The sequence below is a fragment of the Aotus nancymaae genome, unplaced genomic scaffold (genome assembly GCF_030222135.1).
Source record: "Aotus nancymaae isolate 86718 unplaced genomic scaffold, 86718_ANA_hifiasm-v0.15.2.pri h1tg000065l, whole genome shotgun sequence".
Classification (NCBI taxonomy): Eukaryota; Metazoa; Chordata; class Mammalia; order Primates; family Aotidae; genus Aotus; species Aotus nancymaae.
Window position 1 is genome coordinate 4804122 of NW_026988480.1, and position 12153 is coordinate 4816274.

Consider the following 12153-nt stretch of genomic DNA (forward strand, 5'->3'; position numbering starts at 1 on the left):
GAACTTAGATTTTTGTGTCTTGATCGATTTCAGTCAAAACCTCCTCTTCTCATGCTCACTTTGCCCTTCGTTGGCCAGTGGCCCCTTCAAGTTGCTTCCTGAGTTCTTTTGAGCCAACATTAGTGGTATTTGATTTGGAGGTGAAAAAGATGTATCAGACTCAAATGATGCATTTCTCTTGGACCCTGATTCTTTCTAAAGGAAAATGATATTTAGAGACTACAATCTTTAGGTCTTTTTAGTGAACAGAGCTAGGACGTGGGCTTTTTTAAAACAAAAAATAAATTTTGGGTTCATGTTGATAATGCTAATTCAAATTTGAGATTACAAGATTTTTTACTTCTTTGATTTTTTTGTTTTTTCCTCTGATCTCTGTTAATGGCATCAACTAATTACTTATTGCTTTATCAATACATAGTGTAAAATGTATACATGTACTATCTGGAAAATATTAATGCTGATATTAATTCAGTAAGTCTACTAAATTGTGATTTCTTTGCGGTCCTTTTAATCCTTAAGGACTAATCTAGGCAGGTTACCTTAAAATACCTTGCCCAAAGTCACTTAAAGTAATTCTTCTCTGTGGTTCTGCCACCAAAGTGCTGGGTACATCGGGTTTGTTTGTCTCAGTTTCTCTTTAGTGTTTGTGAGTGGATCTGATTTATTTTCTCTTTGGTTGAATGCTGCTTTATAAATTGTGCAAGACATTTTCATGGTTCCAAAATCAGATCTACGAAGTAAGGCACAAGCCCTGTCCGCTCAGCTCCGCCTCCCAACCCCTATAACAGATAAACAGCTTTTATCAGTGTTCGTTTATCCTTCTGTCATTTCGTTTTACAAACACGAACAAAAGGAATTTGCAGGAATCGCAATACACAGTTCCTGAAGCCTCTGCGTCTCAAGCAGCACATGGAGATGGCCCGCATTTATTTTCCAGTCTCGGGTTTTCTTTTATGTACGTGGAATATCACTTTTTAAAATGTCCCCTATTGAGGGATGTTTACCCTGTTTCCAGGTGAATGTTGTGAGACACAGTGCTGCATTATGTCATCATTTTGCCGTGTATCTTTGCTATGAGTCCTGAGAAGCGAGGCTGTGGGGTGGAAGGGCAGCGCCTATGTCATATTGTGAAGTGTCACCAGAGTGCGTCGGCCGGCTCACCTCTTGCATCTGAGAGTCATGCTGTCATGAAGGAGGCCGACCCTCGTTTCACGTATGGAAGGACTTCTTTATCTTTTGGCAGTTCTGCACTGTTTACATTTTTGGTGCATTTTTCTAATCAATTAAGTTGCAAACACTTTTGTTTTTCCCACTCCTAAATCATAAAGGGGTGCATTCATGCCGTCTTCTAGTACTTGGATTCTTTTCCTCCCTTCTCTCCTTCCTTCCTGCACTCTCCATTCTCCCTCTTTCTTTTGTCCTTGTTTGTTCAGTTTTGGTCTTGGTTTGGTTTTGTTTAGATACCTGCGCTCGGGTTTATTTATCCTCACTGCTGGGTAAAGAATGGGTCTGATTTCATTTTGTTTCCCATGTGGCTTTACAATTGCTCCAAAACTCCTTACTTGAGATGTCACCTTTACCACAGGGCAGTCTCTCTTAAAGCATTAGAAATGACTCCTCCTCTAACTATAAAAACGTGTTTCTCCTCTAAAGTTTCTGGCATTCCTAAGGAGAGAAAAGCCTGACACTGAAATTTCTCTTTCTGTGACATTTTTGAGTTAGGGATGTCTGTGTGTTCTGGGCTTCTAATACAGCATATACCTGCTTATACCCCTGAACCTCATCAGAAGTAGGCCCAGAATGTTTTAGGGGTACCTCTGTTACTCTTGCTGTCCGTGGGAGGTGATGTGGGTTCACTTGCCAGGCAGCGCACTCTGCTGGAGAAGTGGCAGTGCCACAGAAGGCTTTATTAGGTGCTGTGGCCACCAAGTGTCCTCCCCAAGGCCAGGGCAGTGAGGACACCCCTCACCCCCAGACGCAGATGTATCTGAACCTCCGGGAGGCGGGCGTGGCAGTCATGCATTCAAAGACGCTTCCCGAGTGATTCTGGGATAAGGCCCACTCTACTTTGGATTGAAAGCACTACCTTGGGGTGGGGTGGATTGCAGGTCAGCACTGCTGGGTCATGTGAATTGTGTGTCAGCGTTTTGCTTCCCCCAGCCGTGTTTGTCTTTTATCTTTTCTTGGATCAGAATCCCAGTTGGCAAGGCTTCCATCTTTCCAGACTTGTACAGTGATAGAAGCATCACCTCTGTTACCTTCTGTTCCCCAAATGAGCCCTGCTAGTGCCACCAGCCTTATTCATCACCAGACGTTCCTCTCTGTCCTTCCTGGAGCCTTCCTTGTCTCTAAGGCTGTCATTTCCAGCTCCTGCCTTAGGCTGCTGGAGCGCTAACCACACACAGAAATACGGATAATGGGATCGATTCAGGCGTTAACACAGGGACAGCTCATCTTCCTCATAATTTTTGGGTGTAGGGAGGGAGGTGTATTTGTAAAACAAGATAAATAGTCCGTTTCTAATCTTTACTGATCCCTGCAGAGATGATGAAGGCAAGCCAGCTTAAAGAGTCAAACAACAAAGAAAAGAAAACCACCTTGAAAAACAGTGCAAGATTCTGGGCAGATAATATAAAAACAGCGTTTTCCATAGGCTTAGTCTCAAATGGTATATGCAGTTAGAAAGAGACATCAGAGCCTTAAATAAGCCCGGAAGGTATTTCTGAAATCCCAGATCCAGGCAGCTCCCTGCCCCTGCCCATGCAGCTGAGCGTGCGCACGTGTGTGTGTGTGTGCACGTGCGCGTGCGCGCGCACGCATGTGCATTCACTTGTGCTTTACCAGCCCTGGACTGAATTTGTGGCCTGCTTCCTTCCTGTCTTGCCACCCATGCCCATCCCAGAACTGCAGGAGAAGGATCTTTTTAAGGGCAAACCAAGGTCCTTAGTCGTCTCTGCTAAACAATCCCACCTCACCCCAGCACCATGCTAATCCCCCTCAGGGCATGTGGATGCTCCCCCTGCTATGCCCACCCTCATGGTCCGGCCTCACTGGCCTTCCTGCCATGCCAGGCATCAATCCCTATGCCATCTGCCTGTGTAGTCCCTTTGTCTGCACTTCATGCCCCTCCACATGTTGGAAGGAAAGCTCCTCAGCAAAATTTGAGTTCTTTGAAGCTTTCCCTTCTCCCAGCCATAGAAAGAGAAGTGCTATCCTCAGAACTCACATTGCACCCTTGTCAGAGGGATAGTTTCACTTTTCGTCTGCTTTTCCTGGTGAGCCAGGATTTCTCCATCCATGCCTGGCTGTGTGACCTTGGGGAAGGTGCTTAGCTTCTCCATGCCCCACTTCCTTGATCATCATGAAATGAGGATAACAACATCGCTGTAAAGCTAAATGAGTTAATCTGTGCAGGAAACACTTTGCACTTTGCACAGTGCCTTGCTTGTAAGCGTGGTCTAGATTGTTACTCTGATCGCTGTCGGGGCCTGTCACAAGAGGCTCTTCATTCGTTTATGATGGACTGGTAGCGCACCATCCCTAGCATCTACTCTCAATAAAGACAAGAACTTACTGGTTCTTGCCACTTTCCATCCCAGGCCATGTTTACAACTTCTGAGCCTGGTTAGTAGTCACTTAACATGCTTAGCACCTCGCTGGGTATCTTTCTTATAACTGCCATCCCCTTAGAAATCACTGGATCATGGCAGTTGGCTAATTGTGGTGACTGTTATTTCAAGCTACCTTGTATTGTGTACAGTCGTGCACAACGCTGTATATACATCAGCCAGTCTTCTCAACGGTCCTGCAAGAGAGGCGTTATTCTGACCGGGTGCAATGGCCCATGCCTGTAATCCTAGCACTTTGGGAGGCCACGGTGGGCAGATCACAAGGTCAGGAGTTCAAGAACAGCCTGGCTAACATGGCAAAACCTCATCTTTACTAAAAATACAAAAATTAGCTGGGCACAATAGTGGGTGCCTGTAATCGCAGCTACTCAGGAGGCTGAGGTTAGAGAATCACTTGAATCCAGGAGGCGGAGGTTGCAGTGAACCGAGATCATGCCATTGCATTCCAGCCTGAGTGACAACAGCCAAAACTCCGTCTCAAAAAAAAAAGAGGTTATTCTCCTTCTGCAGATGAAGAAATTGAGGCTGAGAAGGCCAGTTGCCGAAGATCGTGAAGCCAGTAAGTGGCCTGTTGAGGATTCCTGCTGATGCCTAAGCTATGCCCTTCTCCCCCTATAGCACTCTTCTCAGATAAACAACATTGAGGCATTCCCTGTAGAGCCCAAGCCTTTCTGCAGCCCGCCCCTCTCAGGTGAACAGGCCCGGGCCGTGCTGCTGTTCACTCATCCATAGCTTCCCATCTGCAGAAGGAAACAGCAGGTACTTAAAGTAATGGCAAAAGAAAGGGATCCCCACCTTTTCCTCTAGTTAGAGCTGGAGCTCTGCAGACTTCTGGGTTTTGGAGTAATGATGTTTTATTTGGAATGACATGACTCTGGGAAAAGAAAGCAGGTCTTTGAGGTGGACACAGCTGCCCAGTGTGCACCAGCGCTCAGGAGAGGAACAGGATCTCCTTGTCCTCTCTCCAGCGGTGCTGTGTGTTCCCCAGTGGGGTCTGAGATTCTTAACACCGCCCCCGCCAACCTGACCAAGCCGAGCCATGGAATCCCATTCCGATCAGTATTTCCCAAAGTATTTCCTGAAGAACACAAGTCCTGCAAAGTACTTTTTTAGAAAGGTAGGGGGCGGGGGAGGTTCACATTTTTTGGGCTCTGAGAAGTCCTGTAGTAAAATACATTTGCTTTCCCTTTTCAGCATGGCATTTTCCAGTCTTACTTAACTGCTTTCCATCTTCACATTACAGTCCCGAAACGTGACTTTGCTGATGATTGTAGTTTGGTTTTGGATACATTTAAAGTGAGTTCCTTCTCAGGCCATTTCTTCTCTGTAGCTTGCATTGGGTCTTCTCTTTCTGATGTATAACTATCTTTTCAGCTAACTCCAGGTTTTTTCATGTAAAAGCAATGATTTTATACCTTTTTTTGTGCTATTCTAATTTAAGATTTTAAAAAAATAATTGTAAGGTTGTAGAAAGGTTGTGATAATAATATGATGAACTGTTCGCACTTCGCCCAGATGCCCTTAAGATTGTAGCACATTTGCCTTATCATTCTTCTCGGTTATTCTTTTTCTTCTGAACCATTTAGGAGTAAGTTGTGGCATGATGTCCCTTTAATCTGAATTATTTCAGTGTAAAATTTCTAAGAACAAGAACTTCTATAACCACAGTACCGTTATAAAAACCAGGAAGTTATTGATGCAGTTCATTGTTTAATCTATGCCCTTCTTCCTAATTGCTTCCTTTATAGCAAAAGAAAAGATGTCTTCATCCTAAATCTTCTCTCTCAGCATGTATGTATAATTTTGACCTGCGTTGTGAGTAGAAGCCAGTTCTTGTAGAAAGCGCCTGGGTTCAGCCTCGGCTTCTCACTCATGGTTACATTTAGGCTATGCCTTTTTGGCCGGAGCACCCAGAAAACTACGTTGTGTCTTCTTCTGCACGTCCTCTCAGGAGGCCCTCAAGGTCGATTTGTCTTATTCCTGGTAGTGGTAATTTAGACACTCGATGAAGATGCTGTCAGCCAGATTTCTCCACTGTAAAGCTATCATTTTCCCCTTTGTAATAAATAAATATTAACAGTACAATATTTCGATGCCATGAAAATACCGTTTCTCATCCACCTTTCAACTGCTGGTTTCAGAAGATCTTCATTAATGGTTACTACGGTAATTACCAAAGGGTAGTTTTCTAATGCATCGCGCCTTTATTTATTGGCTGACATTCTCCTGCAAGAAGGAGCTTTGCCTTCTTCTCTATTAATTTATTTGCTCATTTATTTATAAATAACACTACAGACTCACAGATTCTGATTTTATGGGTTATGATCCATTACTTTTATAATTCGTTTTGATGCCCAGATTTTGTCATCCTGCCTCCTGTGCGTTTTTGACATGTCCTCATAATTCTTTGAGCACTTCCGGACATGCAGGCACAAAGTATTCCTACTTCATCCTGTAGTTCCCTGCCCTAACCCTGTAGTCAGGCATATCCTCAAGGAGCCCTGTTTTTTTCCAATGGAGGATGACAATTCAGAATTACCATCTTGGTGCTTGCCTGGGGTGCTATTGCCACTAGAGGCCACTCAGATGCCGAAGCACTGAAGCATTGTGGCTCCAAGCCTATCCCATGGGACGAGGCCAGGGAGTGAGAGAGAGAGAGAGAAAGTGTGTGTGTGTATGTGATTAGTTCCAGATTTTAAAATATTTTAGCAATCAACTATTTTCCATTCCCCAGGCTTTTTCTCCTCCGTGACAGCCAGAGTAATCCAAAGGCATTTGTACTCACACTGTGTCATCACCAGAAAATTAAAAATTTCCAGATCTTACCTGTAAGTATTGATATTCTGAGACCAATCCTTGTGGTTTTGTTTTCTGGTTTCATTCATAATGTAATTTTCAAGTTATAAACTGACAAGACCGATGAGTATCAGACGGCTTCAAGCCTGCAGGTGAGAAACTTCCAAGAATTTCTTTACAGGTTTGTCTTTTGAAATTAGAAAAACATTTTCCTAGAAATAATCCCGAAAGTGGTGATAGGGTGCTGAGGCCCCCCTGGTGCCTGTGAGCTCTCAGTTGCAGCGGAAAGGGTACCTGATGTCACAGGAGGGGGAGGGGAAGGAGAACAATTAGCTGAGGGCCCAGTAGCCGTGAGCACCTGGGTCTGGAAGGCAGGAGTTGTGCAGCAGGTTTGCCTGTTGGCTGCGTGAGCCTGAGGAGTTTTGTCATTTGTCCTGGGGTCCACCAGGTCTATCCAAGAAGCATAAGTGGCCTCACAAAGAGCAATTAATGTTTCTTCTTCCACACATGATCCTTGGATCTAAAGACGATTCTCTTTGAACAATTCCAAAAAACATCATTACAGAATACATTCATCAATGCTACTTTTTTTGACAAAGCACTTTATGTTTGATTTGCCTAATATCGTTCACCTCTCACTTCAGTATGCCACAGTTCAATTCTAGTTCATGATTAGAGTGTTAGATTAGCATCTGCAAGAATTCTGGTTAGCTGAGAATACGATACACAGAATCGATAGCAGCTGTTTACATAATGGATTGATAAATTCTGCAGGTAACGATAATGTTTGTGAAATGAATCCTGTGGCACCCAAACTCAGGAAATGTTCTACCAAAAGATGCTGGCTGGATAGTTTCCTTTCAGAGCTTCAATCTGCACATCAAGAAAGAATAAGCTCTGAGAAGACTTAAGTTAACCAAACTCATCTGTTTCACACAGTTGAACCTGGAGTTCTTCCAGCTTATCTGACCACCAGGACTTTGTTATGATCTCAAGAATCGTGTAGTGGCCGGCAGCCATGGACTGTACGGGATGAGGAGGGTGTTGTGCTTAGCTTTTGTGAGCCGGGGGAAGGCAGCGTGCCGTGCACTGTCTGTTCTGTGGCCACTTGCTTCCTGCTGTGTGCTGACGTGCCTACCTTACTCGTGAGGAAAATGAGGCTCATGGCTTTCAGTGCTTTCCCCGCACCACACTGAGGCGAGGAACAGAATCTGGGGTTGAGCCCAGGCTTCCCAGCCTCCAGCCAACCTAATATGCAAATACAGGAATTACTATCCCAGGGAAAGTGCCTCATTGACAATCCTTTCTGTTCCACTGCATTGTATTATTCACACAGTTGTTATAATTCTCTTAGCTCAAAATATAAAATGAAAAGTGATTGATATTTTGGGCTGGATGAGTAAATTTAAAAAAAAGAGAGAGAAAGAAAGGGGCTTTTATGGTAGGCAGAGTAATGCCCAAATCCTACAAGTAACAAAAGAACAGCAACTTGGGACTTAGGGCGGTTAAGTGTGCAGCCTCTGTGTGTGAAAACAGGCTGTGGGGCATGCTGTTAGCTCTAGCAGTGGTTTTGGAGTTAGGAAGTGGTTCCAAGCTCATTAATTTAAGCCAAGCCTTAAGGCTGACTGTTCCTTGTGAACGGTGTGCCTTCCTCATGCTGCCCTGCTCTGCACTGTACTGCAGTCATCGAATCGAAAACTCGCAGAGTTAAAATAGGTGTTAGGAATATGGTTCTCTCTGGGAGAGACTGCGGCATTCCCCTGTTTTAATAAAAATGACTGCCCCATATTTGGAGACCTAGGAAGGGAATTTACCTGCGTGAGCTTATTAATCCCTCACAACCACCCAGCAGTTGCTTCATCATGGAGCAAAGTAAACTCCTGGGTCCTCAAGAGTAGGTCATATAGTGAGGACCCAGGTCTGTGCACTCTTCATGGGGCATGCAGTGTGCAGTGGGTACTTAGGAGTTAACTGGTAAACCTAATTCTCAGGAGCTGGGTGAAGTGGGGGAAACTTCGAGCCCTTCCCCATGACCACCTCAGGGAGCAGGGGAGCTAGCTGTCCTCGGCAGCCTCCCCAGCCCATCTGATGTCCGTTCTTCGCTCAGGGATGTGGCAGCCCCCAGCACACACCATCTGCTCCCCCGTCCTTCCCGCCCCTGCTGTTTTCTAGCCTTGCCCTGCATGTCCCTCCGGAATCAAATCATGGGCAGATGCAGCTGCCGCTGACCGTGGGCCTCGTTCTGCTTCTGAGGTGGTGGCCTCTAACCTGGCAAGTGTTCTTGTGTCTCTCCAGTGTGAGGACGACGGGCAGACATTCTTCAGCCTGGATGACGGGAACACCAAATTCTCTGACCTGATCCAGCTGGTCGACTTTTACCAGCTGAACAAAGGAGTCCTGCCTTGCAAACTCAAGCACCACTGCATCCGAGTGGCCTTATGACCGCAGACATCCTCTCGGCTGAAGACTGGAGGAAGTGAACACTGGAGCGAAGAAGCGGTCTGTGAGTTGGTTAAGATCACACGTCGATTCTGCACTTGGGGACCCAGAGTGAGATGGGTTCATTTGGTGCCAGCCGACCAAGATTGACTAGTTTGTTGGACTTAGACGACGATTTGCTGCTGTGAACCCAGCAGAATTGCCTCCCTCTGCATTGGCCAAATTGGGGAGTGCATGGAAGATCCAGCGCAAATTTGAGAATAAACTGGAATGATCATCTTGGCTTGGGCCGCTTAGGAGCAAGAACCGGAGAGAAGTAATTGGAAATGAACTCTTGCCCTGGAATAATCTTGACAATTAAAACTGATATGTTTACTTTTTTTGTATTGATCACTTTTTTGCACTCCTTCTTTGTTTTCAATATTGTATTCAGCCTATGGTAGGAGGGGATGTGGCTTTTCAACTCACATAATACAGAAAGAGTTTCGAACGGGCAGACTTCAAACTGAATATGGGTCCCCAAATGTTCCCAAAGGGTCCTCCTCTGCCAGCTACCACGGTGTGGATTCAGCTCCCAAATGACAAACCCTGCCCTTCCCAGTATACTTGAAAAGCTTTTTTGTTAAAATAAAAGGTGTCACTGTGGTAGGCATTTGGCATGTTTTGTGGACTCAGTCAAGCAACCACAGTCTGTTAATCATTTCTCTATGCTCAGATGTCAGACCCTCTTGTTATTAGCGTGTCTTGTTCTGCACGGTGGCAGGAGACTTTACTCCTATGGAAAATTCACTGTTCCACAAAAGGCAGGCTGAAAGGCCTCGCCTCTAGATTGATGTGGGCCAGCCTCCTTGAGACACGCCTGGCACCCGTCATCGGCCAGCGGTGGATGCTGCTTAATCCACCTGGGTACTTTCAGCCTTGGGTTTCCACAGCCTTCAGCCTGTTCTAGAACGATCACTGCCTTACCCCTGCTGCTGCAGTGGTGTGAGTCGTTTCACGGCTGATGTCCCTCCGGGGATTAAAGGATCTAAAGAGAAAATGGCACCTGGTTGGCTTCATGCTGTGTCTGGTGGGTTTCCATGGTGATAAAGACGAGAAAGCATTGCAGAGGGCACAGGCACAGGCTGACATTTAAAGATCTTTTCTTGCAGCCCTCCGTCCTGCTGAAAACCCCATAAGCCAGCGAACGCAGAGCAGCTAGAGGCTCCTCCTCTGCCAGCTTAGAGTCAGAAGTACCTCACAGTGGTTGTGGACAGGGAAGAGTTTTGTCAACACAACACTTGCTTCCCGCTCTGGGAGATGAGTGAGACGGTGGCTTGAGTTGTCACTTGGTCCCCTCCACCCCTCGGGTGGCCCCCTTTGCCACGTCCCCTTAGCTTAGTGTTCAGGTGTGAGAGTGGCCATTTCCATACCTTTGATCCCTGCAAAGCGGAAAGGACTCTTGACAAGCAACAGACTGCTGTGGCGAGCAGAATGATTTCTTTTTTCAAGACAACACCTGCCTGGCTTCTCTGAATCTGTGCAAGCCACGATATTGCCCCACATCCGCCCCACTGAAGTGCTCCCTAAAGAACAGCATTTCTCTGCTTCTCAGTCAATCCCCATAGCCTAGAGCAGTGTCGCGAGCTTCAGTAAGGCCAATGAGCTGGAAGTCAGTCCACAGTATGGTAACACTGTATTTCAGTTTACAGACCACACTCTAGTTGTTCTCCATGAAAGGTCTACTTATACAAATGAATTTTTTAGCAGAACACATTTTTAACCATCAGTGCTCAATTGCCTTTTCTTCCTTTCGCAGCCAGTTAATCTTTCGAACTATTGACAGCGAGATCATTCTCGCATCCACCCCTGGCGGCACGCTTCACTGTAGGGACAGACATTGCGGTTACACCACGATTCCTTCTTTCTCTTCACTGGCTCGAGGTAAACCCTTTCCAAGGAAAAACAACTCTAGGATTTCTTTTGTCTGTGTACGTAGACCAGTCCCATAAGTGTATAATCTCTCTTTCATGCCTCTCTCCGGTAGACAGCTTGTATTTGCAGTATTTCATATTTACAAATACACGTTTATTTAAAAGGAGAACAAAAGCTTGACTCTGATTCACAGTTTTGTATGTAGCTGGTTTGACGTAGTCTTTTGTATTTTCGCTGCCGAAGTGAATTGTTGGAGAATGTAAACTGCCTCCGCGCGGCGGCAGATTTCCTAAGGCTCCAGCTCGCTGGCCTCGTGCCGGGCGGCTGGGAATTCCACCTGAGAACAAGTCCCGCAAACCAGGGACGGAAGGACATTTGACTTTTATTTTTGTATTTAATTGACATGAATGTAAAGGAGACAGCTCAGGGTTGTTTTGGAGCCTGTTGACTTTGTATCTCTGCCTGTGATTTTCTTTTCTAAATGAAACTCCATGTAGCAACCAGAACGAAGTTGAGAAGGAAAATGCCAAATGCTTTGGTTATTAGATAGGTAAGCTCCGTTACACTAGATGTTAGAGTTCCAGAATGTTCTTTTGTTTGCTAAACCTTGAAGAAACATGTGCCTCAGCCTAGATGTTTTGTCTTCTCTTTTCTGCACTTACTGACAGTGTGACCGATTTTTGCGCCTTCCCGGGGGTGGGCGAGCTGGCGGTAGATTTGTGATGTCACAGTGTGAACTGCAGTGACTGTAAAATGGCCTGGCGTGTGTAAACGTTTTCAGGGAATGCAGAAGGTATTAATGAAGAGACAAAACCTTTATTCCATGTGCTTTGCTTCATTCTGTACATAGCTCTTTGGCTCGTGAACCTAATTGTAAACTTTCAGGTATTTTTGTACAAATAAGGGACTGATGTTCTGTTTCTTGTAATTAGAAATAAACATTAATACAGTGTTCTTCATTTTCTATTGCTGGTGATGTCTTTTTCTGTATTTTAAAACGCTGGCTGGTCGTCCACTAAAAACCTTTCAAAATGACTTAGAATACTAAAAACACACTTCTCACCCCTAGCTAGAAACTGTCACAAGGAATCCATAGCTGTTTGGGATGTGTCACGCACAAGCTGGCCCAGCCCTGATGCGACGCCAGGCTCGGCTGCTCAGTGCTCTGAGTTGGTGGCAAGACAGTCTTAGCCGGCCTCTCCTCCCCCATAAAAATCGCAGACCTCAGAAGCTTCCAGAAACATATGCAAGCTTAAGAAAGACCTCAAGAAACTCACAAACATTCACTCTTGAGCCCAACTGGTGTTTTTTCCACTGCAGTGGGACAATTAAAATGTCAAGAACCTAGGTTTCCTAGGCAAGCAAACAATTGACA

General features: G+C 45.4%; 1 protein-coding gene across 8 annotated transcripts in view; it reads left to right on the plus strand.

Annotated features, from left to right (window-relative positions):
* GRB10 (growth factor receptor bound protein 10) overlaps positions 1-11737 on the plus strand; it is a 203790-nt gene extending 192053 nt beyond the window's left edge. For all 8 annotated transcript variants that reach the window (XM_064366674.1, XM_012458915.3, XM_012458907.3 and 5 more), the window contains 2 exons: positions 6364-6457; positions 8721-11737. In XM_064366674.1, coding sequence (XP_064222744.1) covers positions 6364-6457; positions 8721-8867 — 241 coding nt within the window. In that variant the 3' untranslated portion in view covers positions 8868-11737. The remainder of the gene's footprint in view (positions 1-6363; positions 6458-8720) is intronic.
* Positions 11738-12153: the final 416 nt, after the last annotated feature.